Below are 26,595 nucleotides of genomic sequence, written 5' to 3'. Positions count from 1 at the left end.
ACCAGTAAATCCCATCTGCCGAATTTCATTTTCAACTTTATGCTATTTGTAAAATGAGACAATGGGATTTAAAAGAAATGAAAACTCCGTGCATATAAAGAATTGTGTTTACATCTTAAAACTGCATGTTTTTAAAAACTGTATCTTGCCATTTAGTGAGTTATGTTGTTTTTCCTTTATTACTTAAGCTTGGACAAACCAATAGCTAGACATTATCATAATATAGAAGTATACAAAAATCACCCCCACAGAGGTAATGGCCCAAATAATTTCTATTTTTAACATCTATTTAGGATCTGCCCTAAGGTATTTAAATGAAACTACATGACCTTCCTCTGTAATTATAATAATTTGAACTTAGTATCAGACTGCTGTTAAATTGATTCAGACTACTAACAAAGCTGTTAGTCTCAATAATTAAAAACCTTTGAGTGACTTTACTGTAACTCCTGGTAGAATCCAGGCCTCCTGATGCTGAAGGATGTTTTGGTAAAAAAAAAAAAAAAAAAAAAAGAAAGAAAAAAAAAAAGAAAAGAAAAGAAAAAGAAAGAAAGAAAAGGAAAAGAAAAAAAATCTGGAGAAATCCGATGGGTTCCCATGCTTCACCACTGTACTACCAGAATGACTGTTACTAAAGTATGACATGGCCGTAGAATTACACTCTAAACAAGAGGCTTGTCTTTGAGAACACAAGAAATCAATTCTATACCTTGACAAATCAACAGTCTACTGTAATTTTTTTTTCCTGGAAGATCCCAATGACTGCAAACCAAGAAATCCTGCCTAGAGCATTTCCTTAATTCATTATATTCCTTGTTTTTAAGAACTCACATAGGCATTAAGGAAACCATGTGGGTTCTTTGGTTTTACTTTTTCCATGTGTCCAGGAATATAACTGGCAAAATCTGTTCATTTTCATAGCTCCTATGATGGGAATAATGGGGCAAAGGCTCAGTCAGCAGGATGGACCAAGATTATGGGAAGCCTTGAAATCTAGCCTGGGGAGTTTTAAACTGATAGGGGTTCATAAAACAGGATTCTAAGGGACCTCTGAAATTACATGTGAAACTCCAGATAAAAGCATTTTTCTGGGGAGAGGGCCCATAGCTTTCTTCAGCTTTTCTAAGATGACTGTCACCCCAGAATTTTTGTGAAGCTTCGGGCCAAGTGTATAAGAAAACAGATCAAAAGGAAGTTGCATAGTATCAGTGTTCCCAAACTACTGTGACTGCGTGGATCACTTAGGGCACTTGTTAAACCACAGCTTTCCAGTCCTGCCCCAGATCAACCAACAGAATTTCCAGGCAAATGGCCCAGAGATCTGTATTTTACCAAGCATCCCTGTGATGTCATTTGGGGAATAGAAGACTACCGTCATGAAAATCCATGCCAGTTGGACATTTTTAAACTCCATTTTTATGAGCCTATTCCAGTTGGTGAAGCCTGTAGTACTCCCAGTTTCCTGAGGGATGACAGGAAAATGGCACCTCATGGAATCACCAAATCATTGCTCATATTTCTCATGAGATCATGCTCCCAGAAGATAAAGCTGTTAAGTTCCTTGCATGTAGTTCTCCCGGAAATAGAATCATTTGTAAAATCTTGATACACGTGACTTATTGCTTATATCTCTAAAAGTAAATGAGAACAAGAAGGCAATAGCTACCTTCCCAGTACAGCATGTCAGGAAATTGTCAATAAAATGTTCTATAACATGCCCCTCCTTCAGATGCTATGGAGATACATCAGTTGCTGCTCCTTTGATTATTGGGCAAATTTAGAATATTTCACTTATTAAGTAAATCAAAATTTTAAAGACCATGCTTTATGGCTGTCATGAAAAAAAAAAAATGAATCAGAAATTGACTCTTCTGTCTTTCTCAAATAACCTGTCTAAATCCTATATAATCGTCAAAAGTCTATTTTAGATTTTTCAGGATTTAATCTCAGCAGCACCACCTACTGATAATTTAAATTCAGTACTTTATGTAAATTCTTAGCATTAATATTAAACAATTAACTGGAAAACACTTACCTAGAACACATTGGTTTTTCATAAAATATGCATGATAATAGAATTGATAGAGGAAAAGTTTAATATTTTTCAAATGGTGAATCAAATTGCTTTAAATGACAATACATGCTTCAATCCAAATGTGTGTGTCCCCTCAAAATTTATGTTGAAATCCTAATCTCTAATGAGATGGTATTAAGTGGAAGGGCCTTTGAGAAGTGATTAGGTTATATGAGCAGAGCCCTTGGAAATGGGATCAGTGTCCCTGTAAAAGAGACTCCAAAGAGTTGCCTAACCCTTTCCTTCTGCCATGGGAGGTTATAGCGAGAAGATGGCCAACTACAAACCAGGAAGTGGGTTCTCACCAGACACTGGATCTGCCAGCACCTTGATCTTGGACTTCCCAGCCTCCGGAGCTTTGTGAAATAACTTTGTTGTTTATAAGGCAACCAGTCTATGGTGTTCTGTGATAGCAGCCTGAACGAACTAAGACAGGTCCAGATACAGTTCTAGCATGTTGGCTATTTTCCATTTGTCCCCCTACCCTTAGAGACATTCCCCATTATTTAGTTCATCCAATAACAGGACTGGCAGGAGTTCAGAGGGCAGCAGGAGACAGAGATATTTATCCTTTTGTCCCTCTTTCCAGCCTGCTGTGCTAGTCACAGCTCTGTCAGCCTGTCCCTCCTCCATAAAGTCAGCTCCCACTGGGCTCCACGCACTTGCTGTCACTCCAGTTGCCCCTTTGGTCTAGCAGTCGTGACAGCAGAGGATGCTTCAACATCCCTTGTCTGTCTCCTTAGTCTTCAGTAAGTAGTTCCTTCATGAAAGCCTGTTCAGTTGAACCTCCTGAGTGTTAACTCTGCTTCCTGCCAGGGCCCTGACAGACACAGAGCTCTCTGGAGCATCATCGTGCATACACTGAATTGATCACTCAACACTTATTAAGTGAATACAGTGAAAAAAATATTGTTCTAGGGACAATATAGATATAAGATAAAAAAAGATTCCATTTATTATCCTCAAGAAGCTCTATTAGCATAAAGAAGATTTGGGTTGACTAAAAACTTTTAAGGAAAATTATTCGGTATAACTATTTTAATTTCTATATGTAATTTTATTGATCTCAGGTGTCAAATAGGTACAAGCCTCTGGTCAATGTCTCCAGTTTCCTGAAGGAGTCTCCTCTAGTTCACCACCACTAGATTAAAATGCCAAGGTTTCTTCAAACGATCGTAAATAAGCTCGTTAAAAACCTAGAACCAATTACTTCACCTGAAAATGCATACTTTTACATTCTAACCAGGTATTCTCACATACAAATGTTTACCTTGGCGTCCTTCTGTGGGGGATAGACACACACATGCAAGTACGAAATTCTCCCTTAGCATGAAGATTTTGGAGAGTAGGGGTCTGCCTCATTCTCCCATGTGGCCTCCAGAGTTCTCACACGGTAGAGAGTGAACCAATTTTTCAATGACAAGCTATGGGCGGCACAGCATGGTGGATGAGAGTACAAACTTTACCTAGGTTTGAAACCCAGCTATGCCACTTTCTAGCTGAATGACCTGGAGCAAATTACTAAAATCTCTGCCTTCGTTTCTTCACCTAAAAAAAACATCACCCTGATTAAATGAGTTATTTGGAAAGTACTTAGGGTAGTATGTGTCCCATAGTAAGAGCAAAGTACTTGTTAAATAAATAAAGTGATGCTGTTTTGTATATCACCAGGAGATACTGTAACTTGAATGGATCTTAAGAGATATAATTCTCTCATTTTATAGATGAAGCCCAGGAGAATTAATGCAATGAGCTAGTACAGAAGATGCGACTGCCCCAGATAACCTCGCTCCTAAGAAGATTCACTCACTGATACAGCAGGCTTTAGAAAGAAATGGAGCAATTTTATCTAACCAAACAAATAAAAATCTTTGTTTCCGGGGACTAACCATTTTGGAAAACGTTTAATCATGAATGGATTAATTTCTATTCTCCAAGAAACATCTTGACTTTATTATCATCGAAAACAACTGTCAGCCCTATGAAGGCTCTGAGATTTTTACCTTACTTGCAAGCCAGCAAGTTAGCCTACACCATTCGTGAATGCTGACAGAAGACACAAGATGGTTAGGTCTCAAAGAACTACATTATTTACAGCATTCACAGTAGCCATAACATCAGCATTTTCTCATGCCAGTTCCCTGAACACAGGTAGATAAGGTCAGGTGATATCTGCACATTCAGTGAATCGCAAAAACAAGAGGAACCCTGAATTTAGGGAACTCCAATCTTTTATATTGGTAAGCCTGCCTGCCTTTTGCTCCGAAGGGAGACGGCATCTCTATTTTCCAAGACTGTTCACTATATAAACATCCTTCAAAAGATAGTCTAGAAAAAGCAGTCAGTGCCTCTGCTTGCTAGAAATGCAGAAACACAAAAGAGCTATGGAGAATCTCTCTCAACAATTTCTACCCTTCCCTTCTATACCACCTTGGTTTGGGGCAAATTTTCATGAATACATCATTCTATCAATCACTCTGATTAATCCATCTGACAGAGGCTAAGATCAGTCTGTTTAATGTCTCACATAGCATTTAATTAAAACCACAGCCAACAGGACCCCAGGTAGAAGGAAGAGGCCAATTTCAACCATGTTCCAGGAGCCTGTACTCGGCTAGCTAAACAAATTCCACAAACCATCAGAGTTCATCTTCAAAAGTCAGATGGACCTGAACTGCCACTCCCTGAAGTAAATTTGCACAGGTGGCAAATAATAACCAACAAGTTGTTCCATGAGCATAAAACCAAAACAAGGGCAGTTAAACTTATTTGAACCAAAGCCTTATGCATTACCAACTGGAGAACAGTTTGTATATTGGCAAGGATACTTAAAACACACTGGCCAAGATTCTCTTCAAAGGAGATCCCTTTTTGATAGACTTCCACACTGCCCGCCCCTTTCCCAGGCTGTATGTTTTCCATTACTAAGTAACAAAGTACTACACATTTAGTAGCTTCAGACAATAGTCATATACAATCTCACAGCGAGGAGCCTGGGAACGGCTTAGCTGGGTCCTCTTCAAAGCTGCACATGAGATGGTGAACACACCTGGGTTCTCACCTGTAGACTCAACTCAGGAGGGGTCTAAACTCAGTCTACTAGCAAGAGGGCGTCTTACATAACATAATCACAGGAGCAACTTCCATCACTTTTCCACAGTCTATTGGTTACCAGCAAGTTACAAGTGCTGCCCACATTGAGAGAGTAGAGATTAAAAAAAGGCATGAATATGATCAGGAAGTGATCACGGGGGAATCTGCTCTAGAGTCTACTGCCACATCACGCCATATCCTTGCTTACATTGTTAGATCATCTGATTTTCTCCCAAAAGCCAAAAATCTGTATTTTTCATGGGAAATCACCCAGTCATATATAACATTCCCCCCCCATCCCCCCAAAAAATTAACTCCATGCAGGTGAACTAAAACATGTCGGCTGGATCTGACTGAGCCGCCAGTTTCTAACCTCCACTTATTTAAGGTGCTTATTTTTCTACTGTGGTTCGTTCTGTATTTTTTCAGTTTGAATTGCAGGGACTAATCTTATTTCCTTTACTTCCAAAGTCTGGAGGTGCTACATCACTGTACTCCCTAAGAACTGACCATATCCAGGAAAAAAAGGCTTCTCTTAGGCTATATGAATCTCTCCTCCCCAGCCTTTCTTTTGAGATCCCACCCCATGCTTGCCTTTTGTCTGTAGACTGAAGGACATTCTGAGGGAAACAGGGAAGGACATTCTGAGGGAAACATCTCTTTTTCACCAGACTCTTCCCCCAACTCTTAAATGTCAAGAAGAAAAAAGGCATTTTTTTTCTCATTGTTTATTTTATTCTTTTGTACACCTGTCATTTTCTCCAAGTATGAATGAAAGCAAGAAAGGGCAAACATGGAAACTAGTTTACCTTGATGCTTCCTGGAGCTGAATTAAAATTTAACATGCCCTGAAACTGCAGGAATCCTAAGGAAATAAAAATACTGTCTTTACTTTGAAAGCTACAAAAAGGGTACTATACGGAAAGATGGTTTGGTAAGGTGCTTGGGGATGAGGAGACAGACCATCCCCTCCTCCTCTCCTCCTCCTCATCAAGGGCCAGGCGCTAACGGCAGATGGTGGTTAAACTACCTTCTAAGGATGGGTACCGGGCCTCGGATGCCTGGGTAAGTATACAAAGTTGTGGCCTCTCTGAAATGCAGGCCAACAAATTTAAAGATTGTCATGTTGAATAGACATCAAATTAGCTTGCCTGGGGCTTGTATCTATTTCAGTCCAGCCTTGGTGCTTCCCACTATAGTTGGAAAACCACAAAAAAGTTGCTTGGGATGAGAAAGGGAGGAGCTGAGACTTTTTCAGTCCTCTGATGGGTGAGGTAAAGAGAAAATGTGATCTGAAGCTGTAAGCTGTGAAAATGGAGGATCAAGACAGGTAGATTCATCTCTGGAAGTTTCAAAAAAAAAAAAAACAAAAAACCCACGAAGAGAACGAACTGGCCTAGAATGGGTATTCTGAGGGTTCGAATAAGATAAGCCCCACTGCTTAATAGCAGATAGAACTCTCAGAACACACCCATCGGAACTAGGAGATACAGTCCTGGCAATCTAAGTTTGGACTCTTGAGTGTATCCTCATCTAAAAGCACCCATGATATATAAATTCAACACACTATCCACACAATGCTACACTTTGGTTACATCCTGGATTTAACAGGGTTTAGATAGCAGCCTGGTGTCCTAATCACCAGGTTCAACGCTGTTTCTGAAATGCTTCCCAGTACTAGGTTACAAACAAGCTTGGAACACATAAATTAGGAATGAATGACCTGAGTCAAAGACCTCATACTGTATAACAACTACAACCTGACACTAAAGTGGACCCATTATTATTTCTTTACTGTTCATTTCTTAGTAAGTTTATCTGTTGATATCAAAATGAACTAGTAAATAAGTTGCATTTATATTTTCTGATTTGTAAAGGTATTTAAGTACTTAAAACACTTAGCATATTTAGTGCTATGACATGTAAAATTTTAGAAAGTAGTAAACTCTGAAAACCTGGTATACACTCAAAAGTCAACCAAATGAAGTACAAACCAAGAGTTAATAAGCAAAAATCAATGAAAATGACATAATGGCTATGCCCACTTACCTCAGGAAATAATGGTTATCCTTAACTTTCCTCTTTTTTTCCCCTTTTTGTGGGGAGAGGGCAGGATTGTAGGGCATAACATTTCTCATACACTAGATTTAAACAAAACACATAATTCTTTGAATCAGTGCTCACATGTTCAATTGAGATACTTTCAGATCTGGTAAGGGGAAAGAAAATTTTATATCCTTGATGTCCTTAATTCTTACCAATCATGTAAAAGTATAAAAGGTATTTTTTGAAAGTTAAAAAAAAAAAAAAATGGTGACTAGCCAGTCACTCATTCTCCATCTCTAAATAATTAGTTTTAATATAATGATTATATGGAAAACAAAACTTGTTGCAGCAGATTGATACATTGGGGGACAATATGAGCAAAATGCAATTTCAGTGTTTAGGCACGATTTCATGCAGAAGAAACATTAGGTGAAATGCCAAAAACTGCACCTAGCTGAACTGAGCTATGCAGAAACACACACACACACACACTCACTCACTCACTCACTCACTCACTCACACCACAAGATCCTCAGTTCACTGCTGGGGCTGAATTAAACTCACCTAAATCTGGTGTCACAACCTGCCCTCTGATCTCAGCAGTCCTTCCTTCCACCTTCACAGCAACTCACAAGGCACAACTCTGCCAACATCCACTTCCACAGGCATCCTTCAGGTCTTTTTTAAGGCCATATTTATTGTAATATTTATAGATTTATTAACCATTTAACTATGTGGAAAACTGTGCTCTTTTTATTAGGTTCCTATTTTTATTCTGAAGTGTATAATGGTTAAAGTTTTGGTGTTGTGTCTCTAACCCTGTTTTCCCCATAAACCTTAAGGCTTTTTTATTCCTCAATTATGCACAGCACAGTGATATTTAGAACACAGATGTGCATACAGCAGAATTTACTGTACTGTGAGCTCCATTTCATCCAAATTATAATAATTCAAGTCCAATATACAAGAGTTATCTGCTAGAAACCATCACCGACATTCAGGTTTCTCTTAAGTTGATTTTAAGACTTCTGTATAGAATTTTACATTTCTCAAACAGCTCTTGTAATAAATATCTAGGAAAAAAATGAGTTATAAGCAGCACTTGATTAATAAGCCATGAATTACTAGATAAAAAGAACTTAAAAATAACATTTTCAAAGATATTAAACAGTTATTTAAGTCTTGTTACTCAATTTTAATTTAGTGATGGTTACCTCAGTCAAAAATAGAAAAGAGCACTTTAATGTTTTTAATCTCAAAATGTTTACTTTTAACAAAACTGCTAAAAAGTACTACCTAAATTCACCTGCTTTAGCTATTAATCTATCCTCTTTTGCTTAATTTTTTGAGAATGTTGAATTTATAACATAATAAAACAAACATTTAACATAAACCGGACACTTATCCAATTTCAATGTTCCTCACTAAAAGCATAAACGGAACCACATTCCAATAAATACTCTTCAGGAATAAAAATTTGGGGGTATTTCTGCCTTTCAAACATAAAGTCAGCATAGTTAAATATATATACATGCTGGATGGAAGTTAAAATAAAAACAGAATTTTGCTCCTATCATGCTAAAAACCTGAAGGAAATTACTCACTTTCAAATACATGTAAGGCACGAAAAGAAGCAATACTCCTTAGTTTGATGGAACCAGCAACAGTGCAATAATTTAACTTGCAGCCTAATCTAATTTCATTCCAGATACCAGAAGTCTTCCTATTTCAAATACATATTTAACTTAACTGGAAGAGAAGCCACTGGCCTACCTCCCCTCTCTCGAGTAAAATAATATTTGGCAACCACATAAATGAAACTGTCCTGATGTTTTGATATTAATACATTTTACTAAGACCAATCAGAATCTAAGTAATCTTTTATATAGAATAAAAAAAAACCTTAACTGTAGAAGCAAAAATTGGTCATCAGTATGTCGTAAGTACTTTTTTTTATATAAAATCCAACCCGTATTCACTCCTAGAGTTATTCTTGAACGATTATGAGACAGCAAAAAAGATTCTAAAAAGGTAGTGACGATTCCTGCTTACAAAGGGAGAATCTAACAACCAGTGAAAAATAATTGGACAACAATTTGTCTTTCCTTCTCTATAAAAAAACTTACCTACTTCACTCAATACCTGATAGAAGCCTTCTTTTATAAGATTCCCTTACATAACGAATTTAGGATTTTTTTTCAGTGCCAGTGAAGTCTCTAATTTTCTGAAGTGCAAGCAAGAAAATTAAAAACAAAGATATTTTATTCTGGAAACTTTTATATAACTATGTAAAATAATGGATACATAAAACTGATACACAAAGGAAAAAGTTGATTAGAAAAAAAATTCTTTTTTTAGCTAGCTAATGTTTATATTAGTAATATGAAACTAAACGATGTATAATGGCATTTTTCTAGGCCACCTATTTGTAATGGAAAAAAAATGCCAATGCTGATTTTGTACCTTACTTGGAATATTAGAAAAAGCCTCTTAGCCAGCACCAAAGACGGAAACCGCTAGTTTCCATAGTTTTCTAACATCTAACACAATCTGCTTTCCTAGTAAACAAAACAGCTAAAGGATGGCTGTAGTACGCTGGCCTCCATCATCATTTTCAGGTCAGTAAGACCAAGGCTACTACTTTGCCTATAGGAACATCAAGAATCAAACTTCATAAAGTCAGATGCTACCTACCTCCTCTTTAGTCTGAATATACCAAAACAGTATATGCTTCAGAGCTGTATTTTTTTCTCCCAAATTGGCACCAAGGAAGTGAAAGTACTATCAGATGAACGCACTTCTACCTGGAGTGCAGATGTTCCTGGTGGGGTCACTCAAACATAAACAAAAGGCTCGAGTTTACTAATGGAAATAAAATATCCCCAGATTACTTTCAGGAAGTATATTGTTATGACCTTGTGCTACAAATCACGTTCCCAAATTTCAGCACCACGGTCTTTAATCCCATTCCCACTCTTTTTCCTCCCGGAAGCTGTAAGAGGGTAATTTCAGTGGCATCAGTTGAGTTATTCATGCTGAATGGCAGGGATATTTAAGGTACACAGAGGGAGAGGAACTGAGGAAGAGAACCCCAGAAAACCTCTACAATGTAATTTAGTTCTTACTCTTCAACCAAAAGTACCACTACTTCCATTACAAGAAACCCATGTGGTGACAAAGTGATACAATATACAATGCAAATTAATGAAACTCTTTCATCATGTGCCAGCTACCATTTATAGAAATGAACTTGTTATAATGAAGTCTCTTTGGTAAATATGATGTGAATTTACCTGGATTCTTGATTGCAACTTCTTCGGTCATTTTTAGCAACTCCTTTAGAACATGTTATCATTATATTGTTAAATTACAGAATATCAAAGATACTTGTACTGAAAAGTTCTTTTCTCTGAGAGAAGAAATACAAATTCCAAAACAGTACGTAGGTTTTTCTTTCTGACTCTGGTTCTGAGGAAAACAACCATTAACATATGGATGTGTCATAATACTTGGCATTTTAACTGGATAACAGATATTACACGTAATTGAAAACATTCTCAACTGTTAATACACCACATCTTTTTAAAGTAATGATCCTGCATTTAAGAAATTTCATATATCCTGCCACAAAAACAATGAATTAGAAATATTTATTCTATTTCTTTTAAAGCCATTAACTAACTGAAATAACGTAAGGCCCTAAACCAGCTATTTAGTAATCTGAGTGTACATTACTATAACTTGAATGTGTTTCTAACTTGACTGTGGTTATAAATTTTACTCGGCCTGATTCCAATTTTGTAACTAACTTTGAGGAAAATAAGTAACAATTAGAACTTTTAAAAAGAAAGGACTTTCCTTCCTCTTTAGTACTTGCAATATCTTACTAGATGACTATAAGGTAATGAGAAGTCTTTTAAAACAAACATGCCCAAATGTATGCATCCAAAAACAAAGTCCTAGAATTGTTGATTACATTTTTAAAAACACCTAAAAGCCATCCAGAGTAAATCAGGTAGATGACTAAGGTTGAGAAAAGCTGATTTTGGTTTGAATGGGGGAAAAGGGAGGCTATATATATATTTTTAAAGCACAAATTTTCTTCCATGACTCTGAATGCAATTCAAAATGAAGACCACAAAACCGTACTGAGCTATGGTAGCATCAATGGCCTAAGTGGATAGTCTGTTACACAGGGCAACTACACTTTAAGGTTAACAATGTTCATTTATGTGTATAGTTTTCTGATATGAGCCTGAAAAACTTAGATTCATCATTCTTAACCATAAATCATATGGTTCTGATTATAATTCTTTTAGGATTGAGTAATAATAGATTTTGAGAATAGAGCATCAAGTAACACCATGAAGAAAGAAGAGATAAATCCAGAATGTGGGACATTTTATGAGACAAGTATTATGAAGGAAAAAAAAAATACAAGGAAATTAATTTAGATGAACAGAGAATAAAGGGACATAAAAAAAAGGTGTTATATGTTCCTAGATTTTTTCTTTTTAATGTATAAAAGACAGTTTCTGGGACATCTGTAACACATATTATAGAATTAGTTAATTTTCTTAGATGTCTGTACCTACCCTTAGGAGAATGTACTTTCCTTAACAAGATACATGATGAAATATTTAGTAGTTTACAATAACTTGTCTATTCAAACAATAAGATATATATGAATACACACAGACATACCTACACACATACATATATATACATATATGTAAACATACATAAAGAAATAAAAAATGTGACAAAATGTTAATGATTAGTGACTCTAGATGAAGAATATTTGGGTGTTTAATGTATTATTCTTTTAATCTTTCTGTAGGTCTGAAGATTCTCAACATAAAAAGTTGCTGGGAAAAGCGCCACATATGATATCAGATACTTACTTCAAGGGGCCAAGTTAGTAATATCCCACTCCCTCTGTTTAATCTTAACCTCTAAAACAGTGGTCTCCAAATCGGGTACACACATCCTAGGCATAGACTAAAAAACCAAAGATACAGGAAGAAAATATTAATTTTCTATTAATAATTTTTTCACCCACCCTCTTAAGATTTCTAACTTTTGGTGTGTTTTATAATGTAAAATATATGTTTATACAGTAGAACTTGCACGATTTCGAAGTACATACATATTCTGGGGCTATATACTCAAAACTATGCTGGTGATGAGGGTATCAGATCAAAAAATTAGGATTTTACTTTTTAAAAAATAAAATATTTTTTTCTAAAGTCTCTGATCGCCAAAAGATCATTAAAACCAGTACCTTTTGCTTTTGTCCAGGGGCTTGCTGACTCTTAATAATGTAATATGTAATCTTAAGCAGAAATTCTGTGAGTCTATAAGAAGCAGCAAACAGACAATGATGGCAGTGGGAAGTATTAGCACAAAATAGGGTCAGTAAATCATCAAAGCCCAGTTATCACCAATAAAGTGTTAAATTTTCTTCAGCAAGGAAATCTAAGATTTTAAATATTGTATTTAAAATGCTCTGTAACATCATAAGGAAAGCTAGGAAAACTCCAAAAAAACTACTATGCTTTATAACTTCAAAGGAAGATCATACTAAAAAAAACCCATAAAACTCAGTTTGCTTAAGAACCAGGGGGCACATGTCATTATAAATAGTATAGAAAATACTCTATAAACACCTGACAAGAACACTTAATCGAACAATGATTCTAAATAAAAGATAACTAAACATAAGGCCTTTCAGAAAATATTTAGGTAAGTTTCTTCTATATATTTTATTCTAAGGGGTACAAGCAGTTAATTAACAACAACAAAAATAGAAAATGATACGAGTGAAAATTTTAAACTATATTCTTAAATAATTAAAAAGTGATAACAGGAAGCTATAATTATTAGTACAATTGGTAAGTAAACCAAGGAAATATATAAGAAGAAAACTGATTTTCGTGCATTAAACAGATAAAACCCTAACCAAATATACCAATGCACTTCATTTTAGAAAACAATTTATATAGGTTTTATAGCTGCATAGTTTATCATAGAGGGTACTAATTTGTCTTATATAAACTTGAAGCTTTGGACTAAAGATGTTTTTCAATTTGAATTATACATGTCATATATAAAAACTGTATCTATCAGAAAAGAATACCAGTGGTCTATTAAACATTTTAAACACAAAAATTAAGAGATGTGGAAACAAAGCTTCAGAAGTTTCTAACATAAAGAAGGGCATCTATAGGCACGTAATAAGGTCTTTCGCTGAGTAGGAGGGACAGGTAACAGTGAAGGAGGACCACGGAGTTAGAAAAGACTATAAAATCACAGTAAGTACATATCATATATTGCTCCTAGTACGTTTAGGGCATTGACATACATTATCACATCAAACTGGCCATGGGGTTTGCAGGCTATTTATGCCAGACAGTAACTGAACTGAATTTTTCCATTCAGATGTCACTGGTTTATGGATACACAAACTTTTTAATAAAATAAACTGAGAAGTAAAACCTGCTTCACAGAAATTCACATTATAGTTAGTGCGTTTTATACATAATTCTATTCCTTTTTTAAAAAAGATAGTTACAGTTTAAAGAAAAGTATTTTTGAAAGTATAACACATACACTGGTCTCAGAACAAAATCACTGTGCTCCTAAATGGTCTTTTCCTATTCTTGTCCTTGCCACGTCATCTGAAAGACAGAAAATCCAGTGCTTCCTTTTCATTGGCATTTTTTCCATCTGGTATTTTTCCATCTAACAAATGAAAAGCACACACCGATATAATATCAGTTTTAAGTATTCATCACAAACTTTTATAAGCATATATAGTAATAGGTTAAAAAAATGTATATGCACTGTAATAAGGGTAGTTTTCATTTTACCATTCTTTGACTTTTACAGGGCAAAAAGTGAACATGTAATTGATTTTATAGCATGAAAGATCTCAAAATAAAATGGGGAAATGATACATTTGCTATTAGTAAATAGGAATTTATCAAAAGACAAAGAGAAAAATACAACATGACTTGGGAAAAAGTGTATCAGTTAAACTAGAATATTCAAAGTGGAATGAAGATTACAATCTGACAAAGTCTATCAAAAAAACATATTAAAATTTTTTAATGTAAAGTTTGAATTCAAATTTAAAAATTATTATCTAAGAGCAACAAAAAGTCCGAAAAACACAACATCAGGGTAAAACACTTATGCTGAAGATGGTGCTTTAAATTTGAACCTATAAAATTGGTCACCATTAAGATTCTTTGTCAAAGATGGAATTATTTGTCAAAAGAGAAAGAAACAAGTTATCTGATTAGAACGGGCAGAAAATACAAATTAAATGTTCATTTATGGTGTGAAACCTGTTAAATCAATTCCTTTAATATGATACCCAACTCGATTTTTCAGTTGTTTAAATAAGTGTTAAATAATAGCATAGCACAACCAGGAAAATTATAAATATTTAGGATTAAAATGTCAGTGTAAAACACATTTCATATGGATCAAAAGAAAAACATTCATTCAAAAATGCTCCTGAATAGGAAGCCAACATAATTCCATTAGAACTCTGAGAGAGAGCAGCCCCATAATCGAGTTTGAAAGATAAGAATAAATATACAAACTGTTAAGCAAAGCCAGGAATATTGATTACTTTGAAACATCTACTTATATCCATTTTAATGAAGAATTAAAGGATACAATGTGTTAAAGACATATATAAAAGACTAGTAGTGGGATAAGACAGATGAATCGATTTTTTTTTAATGTCCTAAATAACTACAAGAGACTGAAAATGTAGTGTTATTCATGGTTTCTTTCCAGTTTAAAAATTTCTATCCATTGCCTCTATCTTTGGCGTCACTGCCACCAATAAACACAGTATACAGCTTATAAACCTAATTACTATCTTCAACTAGGAAAAAGTAAATCAACATTATTTCTTTAAAAATAAGATACAAAGAACGTGATCCTACTTAATTTTGTCTCATGGACCCACAATATTCTGCAATATCATGCCAAAATGTAAAAGTTTAAAAGGGAACATCGTTTGCTGTTACTGCACCAAAAATTTAGCTACTGTATGCTGGTGTGATGACAGCTAGTAGTATGCAGAGGCTATAGAAGGACATAATATACATATGTTTAGCTCACAAGTAGTCGAAGGAAGGTTCAGTTTAATGTGAAACTGAAATAGCGACAACATAATTCCTCATGTAAATATGCTACAGCTTTGTTCTTACAGTTTAAAAGGATAGTGTAATTATCTTAAATTTACACAAAACATTATGAAACACGGTAGTTGTTCATGATTAAAATAACAATGTAAATTAATTTAACAGTGTTAAATATATTCACATGATCACCACTGTGATTCTGAATGACCACTAATGAAGTTACATAGCAATATATGTACATAACGTTTGCCACAACAGTTTTCATTAGTTTGACTTTTTGCAGATCGGGTAATTCTATGAGACGATTCTTTCGTATTATGAAAGAATTAAATGTTGTAAGTAGTTTCATTCCTCTGGGGGAGGGGGAGGGGAGAACCTCTAAAAAGTCAGTGCAAATTGAAGAGAGTTCTACCTTCCTGAATATTTGAACTTGTTGACCAAGACAGATTCCTATAAGCTGAGGATAAACTTTAAAATATCAAAGAATCTCATAACATTGTCAGCGGCATTTAGCAGATATTTGCCACAAAGAGGTATCCCAAATCCTATAGCAGAGCCTTCTGAGAATATGGTTGCTGCGGTTGAGGTGGCGGTTGGCTGCCTCCTGGCTGAGGCAGCGTTGATGATGTTAAATTATAGTTGGGCACATGGGACATATTAGTTCCTGCATTCTGGTATATAGTGGCATCAGCAGCAGCAGCAGCAGCAGCAGCAGCAGGAGGAGGGCTGTATACTGAAGCCTGGTTGGGATATGTATTTCCTTGAACAGAACTGACCATCGTGCTGTGGAGGGAAAGAAAAAACACTCAATTAGATCGATATTGACTTACATACCAATTTAGAGAGAAAAAGGAAAGCTATTCATTAAACAGTCAATAAATATTTATTAAATACCTATAATGTGCCAAATACTTATTTTAAGCACTGGGAATATTATAAAGAAGGAAAAAAAAGTCTCTCTCATCATGGAGCTTATATTCTAGTAAAAGAAAAAAGATAATAAACAAATTTATAACATGTCAAGTGGTAATAACTGGTACACAGAAAAATAAAACAGAGTAGGAGACCATCAGTTCCTGAAACAAGAGATCCTGGCTTATCTAGGGTGGCAGGGGAAGAAGTCTCAGATAAGGCAACATTTAAGCAGAGACCTGAAAAAATTGAGAGCGGGAGTCATATCAATTACCTAGCAGGGAAAAAGCTTACCACGCAAAGAGAATGAATGGCAAGCACAGAAGCCTTTGAGAAAAGAAATGCCAGACATGTTCAAGGAACAGAAAGGAGGCCATGACGGCTGAAGCAGAGTGAACAGAGTAAAAAGCAGCACAAGATAAAGTGGCAGAACTGAAGGGGAGAACAGCATCAAGGTGTTACAGCTCTATAGCACGGCTTGCTTAACGCATCTACCAAAGGATTCTCTCATTTACAAGGAAATTCCTCACGGCCCTGAACTAAGAATGAGCCCCATGTAATCTCCAGGAACAAGGTAGGTAGGGTAGCATGTGACACAATAACAGAGGACTTGCTGAGGAAGGAAGAGGTAGCATTTCTGGATAACGCTAAAATATCTAAGGGGTTCCTACATAATTCACGCACACAGGCTGATTTCTCGACAATACCTACCTCTACTCCATATCTGGTTTTAAGGCAGTGTGCTATTCTTCTAACAATAGCTGCTCCCTACCTGTTTGCTTATTTTCTATGTAAGAGTATTCATTTTCATCAAATTTCAACTTAAAAGAAAGAAGTTCTGGGGGAAAAAAGCTACATCTAAAATTTTTTTGCCTGGGCTATATAACCCAGCAGGGAGTACTCTGTTCTTTGATACTATAATAGGCCCCCACACACACACCATTACCCTCCTTCTTAAGTCACTTCAGGATACTAGATATGACCATAAAATAATGTTTGCAAATCCCCATGCATCCCCAGAGGATGACTCTTCTGAGGATGAACACAACAGTAAGGGCAGTGTAGTAGCATTCCTGGGTAACTCCACTACTGAACAAAGTTTCTAGAAATTGTGCCTGTACCACCAAGAAGCTCCTATTGTGAATTGGAATTTCATGACTTCAAAATTACACACTGGTGAACCCTTGAAGTCCATCTTTTATTTGTTTCAAGGGAAAGACTTCGGCTTAGCAGAAAAGGCATTTATATAATTATAAATTACATAACATATAATCATTTTATGATGTGAGAGACGGTATTACTTAAGTAAATGACCAAAACAATGAGCCTGTCATTTTATATTCAGATACTAGCCCATGAACCACAGGAGCAAATAGCTCCTTTCATTGTCTCTTTTCAAATGGTTTACTCTGCAGTGATATATACTAAATTCCAATATAGGGCAAAAAGAAAATATTTTTAAGAAACAGCCCAAAACATAAATCCTGAAATAATAATGATAAAAACATTTAAACTTTATATAAAATTTATAGAAAACCATAAATTATAATTATCAAATCTAAGTTTCATTAAAGTCCTTCACAAATATCATCATAGACTTGAATGAAAACGAAAACAAATTATGACAGAGTTAAAACCAAAATACAGCAGTTCAACGAGTCAGCACAACAGAAGACTGGCTTGCCAGCTAGTACTGCAACACTGCAGGGGTTCTCTGCAGCATCCACTCATCACCACAAAGAGGGCTAACCATCTGGTATCACCGATGATGTCTACTCTGGATTTTTCTTATCCAGTTCTTATGACTACACATGATCAAGGGATCTTGAAGAGTTTTAATAACATTAATTCCAAACAACAGTCAATGATAAAATTACTTAGGGTAAGAAGCCTGAGTCTGACTAGGAAGGGCTGGGTTCGCAGATGGTGGAACAGCTCCTTGGCTGAGAGAAGACAGTTGCTCCGGGGGAAGACTGTAGCTCTGGAGATGGCTCATTTGGGCAGTTCCTGCAACCATGTAGGTACCAGCTTGAGGAGGCCCTGGATACACCTAGAACATCATAACAACACAATTACATTCTCTAAGATTTTAACAGGCATGCCAAACTTTCTTTGTAGAGACATTCAGTTACAAAAAGAACAAGGATTACATCTCTGAAATCTTTTTTTTTAAGTTACTTCTGTTGATAGACATTTAAAAAACCACTTTTCAGTAAAGTTGGCTTCTGAAGATTTTTCTTAGGTAAAACATCAGCTAAACCTGTGTTTCTATACAGAAGTAGTAAAGGAATTTATCTTAAAACTTTATACTAATATAATCTTTTTCCACATTGATATTTTAAGAACTTCCCTAAAAGGAATTCCAAAGGATGTTTAGGAAGTGTCTTTGAACTGTTTTATATCAATAGATTGTATTTGTTTATAGATACAATTTATATTTTCTAAATTAGTTTACTGAACATAGAACAAGCTTTCTAAAGCAGGGGTAAGCGAACTTTTTTATAGAGGTCCAGGTAATAAATATTTCAGGCATTGTGGGCCATATGATCTTTGTCACAACTACTGAACTCAACCAATACAGAAAGTGGCCAGAAACAATGTATAAACTAATGAGAATGGATGGTTTCCAGGAAGTTTATTTAAAAAAACAGATGAGAAGCTGGATTTGGCCCCTAGGCCGTTGTTTTCCTACCCCTGCATCTAAAAACTGTACTTGTTTTAATCTAAAGAGATTGAAGTTTTAAATGCCCCAAAACCTTAAACATACATAATGTTCTAATTTTCTTTATTATTCATTAGATTCTTCCATGTCACATGTTTGAGAAGAGAACTCCACTGTCTATGCAGTAAGACTCTTACCAGCTGTTAACTTGGTAACACAATCATCAGGAGACAAGACAACAATCATCTCAGCACTTCTGTTAAGCCCTAAGAGACTCAGCTGGCACCAGAATCTAAAATGTCTTCATTATAAATACAGCTATGACAATCCTCATAAGTGCTTTTTTTTTTTTTTTTTTTGTACTTCGCAAACTGAACATGAAAAGTTTTCGTTTGTGTTTTTTTTTTTTTGATTCAAGTGAGTAGGTGTCATCTAGCCCCACATTACTCAGGCCTGGATGCTCATTTCCAGAGTTCTGGGCCCTTATTTCAGGGGAAATGGACGATGCTTAAAAAAAAAAAAAAAATTAGTCTGCACAAAGTTTGTGCAAATTCTGCACGGATAAAATGGAGTCCCTGGCAATAACTGCCTACATCCCGCACTTAGAGTGAGTGTGTGGGAAAGGGGCTCTTGAAATAGTTGCTCGGGGCGAGCGTTAGGAAAGGGCTCCATGTTGCACATGTGCTCTCATGTAAAGGAAGGGGGAAAATCCAGATTATAGCAGCTCACTGTAAAACTGAAAACTACACACACACTGAAGAATTTACTAACAATTAGAAATTTTACTCAGACAAAAAGCTGCAGTTTTTAACCACAGAATTCATATGAAGCTTTAAAATATACAGGTGTTTGGGCCTCACTTCTGAAGATTCTGATTCAGTAGGTTGGGGGTGGGGAAAAAAAGTATCTGTATTTTTTAAAAAGCTTGATAAGTGATTCTGATGACACTCCTACAGAAAAACGATTACGGGAAAAAAACCCCATTGGCTTAATTGGTATATTATAAATTGAGTTTGTCAAGTAAAAAATTATTTTACACTTTATTTTTATTCTAAACATTACTTTTAGAAAGTTTCACATTTTATAAAAAGTTATTCCAAATAGCTGAGAATATAAAATGATATACTTGTATATTTGAGTTTTTAAAAGCTCACCTGAGCAGCAGAAACACCAGATGACTGCATATAATACTGCTGATTCTGTAATTTTGCATACATGGAATACATTGGGTCTTCATTCATTAACTTGGTGTACAGTGAAAGTGCCTCCATCACTTTAACATTAAGTTCTGAGAGTTCTGAATGTTTTCTGAAATATCATACAATAATTTGAAACATAACTGCTATTTAAATGATACAATATTTTAAATAATAAGACATCAAAATAGCAAAAATAGCAAAAAGTGGCATAAGTAGACATTAAAAATTTAATCTTCTAAGAGACAATAACTTGCATTTTAGCTCCAAGGCAACTATAACTATTTAAGGCTTACGTACTATGCTGGGAGAACTCTAGCTTATCATACTTGACTTTATCTCGAAAAATCTAGGTCGCCTTAGTTAATAATAGATGGGTCATTTAGGCTCTGGTAATGCCACTTGTGGGAAATATGATTATAATAGTTAACTCTTATTGTATAAAAAAGACTAATATAGTGAAAGTCAAATAAATCCTCACTTGAAAAAAAAGGGAGAGAGAAGTCTAATTCGAATTTTTACATCTAATAGAAAATAAATGAATGAGAACTGGCTCCTCTGGCAAATGTAAATAAAAACAAAAATAAAAATAAAATAAATTTTAAAAGTAAAAAACAAAATAAATAAAGTAGAATAAAACATTTAAAAATAAAATAAAATAGAATAAAAAATAAAAAATATTAACAAATAAAAAAAATAAAACAATAAACGAAATTAAAAAATGGCAGCTCTAGTCCAGTATGCAGTTTACAGACAACTCTGGGAAAGAAGGTACACAATACAGAGACAGCACATGTTCTTTTACCTATCGATATCTTCCAGCTTTTCATCAATGAGAGGTCCCATCTGGTGACACATTGCTAAGACGACAAGATTTGAAAAAATATAAGAAAATATAGCAGAAGATGACAAATCTCTGATGGATATTCATATGATTTGAAAAATACAAGATCTAACTTGGAGTAATAAAAATTATATTAATTAACCTTAGCCCACAGAATCCAAAATTGATTTTCTTGATCTCAAAAACATTAAAATCCAATTTTTATTTTACAACATTCTAAAATGTTGAATAAAATATTTGGATATTTTGAATAAAATATTTAATTTGGATAGAAAAGTATAAGAATTTGAATTCTACCAAAGGTTTAAACTGCATATAAACTGGGTCACAGAAGAATGAGAAATGCACTTTTATATCATTTTCAATTTTATTTAAATATAAGCTATTCTGTTAACAGAACACTAGATATAATCTCTAATTAATCTTTATTTGCAGGTAAATCGAAAACAAGGATTACCTTCAAGATGAAGTAACTCTGGAAGATCTGGCTGATCATCACTGGGATCTGTACTCTGTAACATCTGTAGCAATTGGTCCATTTTATCCTACAAAAAAACAATTTAAATAAAAAGTAACAAATCACTACTCAAGAACATGTTCTCACATTGTTAATAAGATAATGGATGGAGAACTTTTGTAATTCACAGATACGGAGACTTTAATTTTGCTTTTATGTATTTAGTACCTGTGTACTCTTTAGTACTATGTGAAATCAGAGCCTTGAAAAAGCTCTACTTATTTTTGAAATTGCTAACAGAGAGAGAATCTCTTAAATGAGAAGAAATAGAGCCACATTTAGACTTACAATGTGTGAGTTCTTCAATCTCTTATGTCATGCCAGTGGAATTCACTCTGTTTTGAAGCAGCTGTAGCCCTGCCATGCTGACAGGTGTAACCTCTCTCTCAAGATGGCATTACTTATGACTAATAACTCAGTATTACTTCTCCGCTATGGTGAATGTAGCGGTTGTTTTAGTAAGGCATAGCTCAGCTATATCACAGCTGTTCTTGTTCTAAGTAGGGCCTTAAGGACTTAGCCTACATTTTCTTTCCATCAATGTTTCAGTTTGTGGTTTCTCTATTCTATGTGGGAAAAGCTGGAAGACATCTCAAAGCAATAACTTAGATCTATTTCAGAATCTTTTGTTGTAAGAACCAATGGGACTAATGAAACCATCGCTACATAAATATACCTATACATTATGTAAGTACATATCTATTTATATGTAGGTTTTTTAAAAATCAAAATATAGAGCTCATGTAACAAAGATTACTGTAATAATTACAAACTTTTCTCCATGCATGGTTTTTACATGGTTATGTTATTAAATATAGGTACATTAGGTAAATAATGTAGATTACCAATTCTAAGCACAGATGTTATTTTAACCAAAAAAAAACCCAAAAAACCCTGTGTATTCTGTATAGAAGACCAGTTTGAGAGATGAATTAATTTACTAGAGAATGAAAGTGAAGTATATAAAAACCTCTTCTAAACTCAAAAAATTTGTATTTTGAAATGGATATTTTTTTTCAATGTAAAAAATTCAAAGTTTCAAGTAGTCTAAAAGAGAAAGCACAAGTCAGAAAAGTTTGCCTACAGCAAAAAAAAAAAAAAAGAAAGAAAAAGAGGGGATGGTAAAATGAAAGTCAATTAACAAGACAGACCACTAGTCTGACCCTACATACACTTTCTTATGAAATGCAATAGGCCAAACATAACTCTACCTGACCCAGCTGATTCCTTGGCTCCCAGCACATTCTACCACTTATTTCTCTAAAAGAATACTCTATAACTTTGTGCTCTGGCTCTCTAAAAGAAGGCTAAAAATCTATAAATCCCATTCAAATATTTTGGAGATGACATCTCATTTTTCATCATAAGTTTAAAATGTTACAAAGAATATAATTCCCAGAGCATTAAATACTGATATTTTAAAATAGTTATTCTTTGAAATATATCCCCTCAAAATCTCACAATAGTGTCTGTAACGGCAAAAAAACCCACAAAGACTGTAAACAACCTTAGTGTCCAACACAATAATTAAAAATGATGTAGCCATTCTAAGAAATATTAAGCAAGAATTTAAAATGAGGTACAACTATATGTACTGACATGGTAAGAATGGGACTAGAGAGGAAGATTCAAGGATAATCTTTGCTTTGTCTATATTGTTTGAATTTTTATAACAACAAAATACATGCATTAATCAAGTAATCAATTTTTTCAAAGAAGACAAGAAAAACATTTCAATTTCAATTCCAAGTATGAACCCCTCTCACAGAGGAAATCACTTACTTCATCAATAAAGGCTTGTTCCGGCTCTGGCTCTATTGTTTCTACCTGAACATCATCACTAAATTGTACCGTCTTCTTCTCCGTTTTAACTGTAAAACATGTAACATTAGTCTTTTCCTTACAATAAATTTAAATTTTTATTTGAAAGCAATTTAAGTTCCAAGAGAGAATCTGGGTTTTCTCATATTCCTTTCAAACTGAGACAAACAATTTAAGGAATCATTAGGTTGCAGATTTAGGCAATAATGACAGAATATTACTTTATGTCAAGATTTCTTAATTTTCTCTTCTAAAGATTTTACATTTTCCATAAAAAATACTTAATTAAAAATAAGAGGTGTATTTCTGAAACAGATTAATCACCAACTACACAAGAGAGTTTAGTAAATTGGTGAACAAAAAGCAAAGATTTACAATGACATAAATGAACTCTGCAATTAAAAATAAACTCTCTTTTTAAATTACCCATCCTTTCAAAGAAAACTCATTTGATAAACCATGCTATTTCAATGTAATAAACTGGAAAGTTAGCTGTATGTTCTCCAGCATTCCACTCAGAGTTTTTAAAAAGAGAAAGACATCCAAGTCAGTAAAGAATTTAAAAGTGGCCTTGGCAGGAATCAGAATTTCCCAATAAATCAGCCTGTATTCTTGAGTTACATTATTCTTTGCAATGGTGAGGGGGAAAAAAAAAAAAAGATTACTAAGGGACCTGCAAACCATTGTCCAGAAACACATATTTCTCTTACTCGACAAAGCAATCTTTAAAAATCCAGTCAACATAATATTTACTAATACATATGAGGAAATGATTAACAGAGCAATTAACCTTCTCCAAAATAACACTGAGAAGCACATATAGCTTTAAAGAAATGAACTTCTTTTCTGAATTGTTCATCCTTTTATCAATGTGATCAATCAGTATTCATAAAAATATTAAGAATTAGGATGAAAGGGAGGGTGGGGAAAGAGGCAGAATTGAGGAAGGGAAATAATATCTATTAAACTACTAAATGTGCTTAAGGTAATACATATTACATTTCCTCCAATGAATTTATAATCCAATCTTATCAGATACATCCATTTCATAAATGAGGTTAACAGTGGCTTAGAAAGATTTATAAACTCTTGCACAGGTGAGGGCTAACAAATGGCAAAGCCTGGATTTGGGTGCCAATATATCTGGCTCTACTAGCCCAAACTACTGGAATCTAGCCTGAGATTTTACAGTAAGAAAAGAAGTCATATCACTTACATATTCTATGCTGGGTAAGTCCATATAAAATGGAAATAGTTTAGTTTCCAACACAAGAAATACATTCATCCTATTCAAGTCACCATAAAGCAAAATTCTACATACAGAAAAAAGTTTCAGCTGATTTCATTTTCTCATGGGAGAAAAAGAGACATCTGCTATATATATTTTTACTTTATATATCTTGAGCCATTAACAAGTAGAAGCTGGGACAGCACTGTATTGGCTGCTACCCGTAAGAGACATATGGTAGACTTCACATCCTAACAGCTAACTGTATACAAGTTTGCAGTGCTTTTTCTCATAGGAACTATTACTATGTACACATGGGTGTATGTATATTGTGTGTATATATCTTCATAGATATAGATAAAATATTATATTTATATATTTAAAAGATAAAGTGCTTTCACATCTCCAAAACAAAATGAAGCTAAGTAGGGCAGGTATTTCTACTTGACACATTAAGTGAAGTGGCCCTGTTTCCTCATAAAGAATGACGCTGTGAGGATCATGCTAGTACTTGTTTTCTAAGCTTGAGAACTATTAACTCCATTATGTAAGCTCTGATGTTCCTGTTTTAGGTGGTCCAGAGTGAAACATATGAGCTAGAAGATTCACTTTAAAGCTACACAATACTATATGATGAGAAAAAAGATGAATTGGCTACATGATCTACATAAGATCCTGGATCTCATCTTAAACAGAATAAATCCAAGACAATTCTACCCTTTCCAACATCTAATTCAACACACACAAACAAAACAAAACAAAACAAAACAAAACAAAATCCCCAAAACAAACAAACCCCACCACCATCGGCCCAAGTCAAAAAGTTGGCACAGTATGCACTGCCATTTAAACAAAATTCTACAACATGTTTTTTTTTTTTACTTCTTACAAAAAAGAACTCCATTAAAGGAATGGGTATCAGGAACCTGTCTATATGAAAGTGAATATCTGGTTTGTTGTTAAGCCTTCTCTTGAAAGAGAAGTGTTCAAAGAAAAGTATCTCTGTATTGTTAACATATATATCTATATATACATTTTTGAATCACTTATTGTATAAATATTTATATACATAGTCTATATTCTAGATAAGATTTAGTAATACATGCTGTTGGAAATAAAAAGATGACTAAGACAGATCCTTTCTTAAAATTCTTGTAAACTAAAAAAGACCTAAGCATCTTGCGGTTTATAAAGTTGATTACTTCTACATGGCATTATAGAAAGATGAGCTGAGATATTCTGCCAGGTAACTGTAGCTTACTCACTTTTATACAAAACTCTTAACATTCTAAACATTAATCACGAATAGAAATCTTTCTAGACCAGAACATATTTCTGTTTCCTTAGAGGGAAGTTATGACTTAATCCTGATGACTCAAACTCATCATTATGAAAATTCATTGAAGTACAATATTATAAAGAAAAATAGTCTACTGTATACTAGCATTTTCAGAGGCTACCAGTAGTTCCATCTTCTGCAACTCATGCCTGTCAGTCATATCACTTTTTCTTCTTGGCCCCACTTTCTGGCTTATTTCTCCTAGTCAGGAAAGATTGGAAAATCAAACAGAAAATATTTATGTGATTGGTTATGGCCCATGGGACCTAGGAAAGCCAAACTTAGAGGCCACAGCTTCCAAGTTTGAGGCTAGAATCCTAGAGAAATGGGCTCAGCCTTTGAATAGAAAGAATTTTCCATGAGGTTAAACTGCATATGTCAAACTTTATCAACTGATAATGAAAATATATAATGCATAAATTCCATTAACACTTCTTAATGCACATTTTTACAAAGGGGTGTGTGTGTGTGTGTGTGTGTGTGTGTGTGTGTATACATATCCCTTTCTTTTTAAGAAAGTTTACAGTCTGTCTAAAGATAATCATGGTAGACAGATGATAATTCTTAGATGATTTCTGGTAAATAATCCACTGACCAGGAAGCTACATTTCTGATAAACACTTCAGAGACACTAACATTTGAGAGTATGCTCTCTAGAAAGCTGAACTTAGTTAACTTTCGTTAAGAATACTCACTCA

The 26,595-nt window shown here is 34.5% G+C and overlaps 2 protein-coding genes across 10 annotated transcripts in view; both read right to left on the bottom strand.

Annotated features, from left to right (window-relative positions):
* TMEM236 (transmembrane protein 236) overlaps window positions 1-14,165 on the bottom strand; it is a 55,477-nt gene extending 41,312 nt beyond the window's left edge. The window contains exons 1-7 of one of the 9 annotated variants that reach the window (XM_025043449.1): window positions 13,826-14,165; window positions 12,498-12,570; window positions 12,118-12,214; window positions 10,507-10,681; window positions 9,908-10,046; window positions 7,778-9,437; window positions 7,217-7,308 (exon numbers count right to left, since the gene is read on the bottom strand). In XM_025043449.1, coding sequence (XP_024899217.1) covers window positions 7,217-7,305 — 89 coding nt within the window. In that variant the 5' untranslated portion in view covers window positions 7,306-7,308; window positions 7,778-9,437; window positions 9,908-10,046; ... (2 more) ...; window positions 12,498-12,570; window positions 13,826-14,165. Of the gene's footprint in view, window positions 1-7,216; window positions 7,377-7,777; window positions 9,438-9,907; window positions 10,047-10,506; window positions 10,682-12,117; window positions 12,215-12,497; window positions 12,571-13,825 lie in introns of all 9 variants that reach the window. The other 8 variants (XM_025043450.1, XM_015585664.2, XM_025043451.1 and 5 more) reach the window with 8 other exon arrangements.
* Window positions 14,166-14,851: 686 nt separating this feature from the next.
* Window positions 14,852-26,595, bottom strand: part of STAM (signal transducing adaptor molecule) — a 53,686-nt gene continuing 41,942 nt past the window's right edge. Inside the window, exons 8-15 of the mRNA XM_006906989.3 lie at window positions 26,593-26,595; window positions 23,757-23,761; window positions 23,292-23,380; window positions 21,450-21,537; window positions 20,954-21,008; window positions 20,107-20,260; window positions 18,168-18,340; window positions 14,852-16,161 (exon numbers count right to left, since the gene is read on the bottom strand). The exon at window positions 26,593-26,595 is cut by the window's right edge and continues 102 nt beyond it. Of these exons, the coding sequence (XP_006907051.1) occupies window positions 15,924-16,161; window positions 18,168-18,340; window positions 20,107-20,260; window positions 20,954-21,008; window positions 21,450-21,537; window positions 23,292-23,380; window positions 23,757-23,761; window positions 26,593-26,595 (805 nt within the window). The 3' untranslated portion in view covers window positions 14,852-15,923. The remainder of the gene's footprint in view (window positions 16,162-18,167; window positions 18,341-20,106; window positions 20,261-20,953; window positions 21,009-21,449; window positions 21,538-23,291; window positions 23,381-23,756; window positions 23,762-26,592) is intronic.

The sequence above is a fragment of the Pteropus alecto genome, unplaced genomic scaffold, assembly GCF_000325575.1.
Source record: "Pteropus alecto unplaced genomic scaffold, ASM32557v1 scaffold11, whole genome shotgun sequence".
Taxonomy (NCBI): domain Eukaryota; kingdom Metazoa; phylum Chordata; class Mammalia; order Chiroptera; family Pteropodidae; genus Pteropus; species Pteropus alecto.
This window is presented reverse-complemented; position numbering and strand designations above follow the sequence as displayed.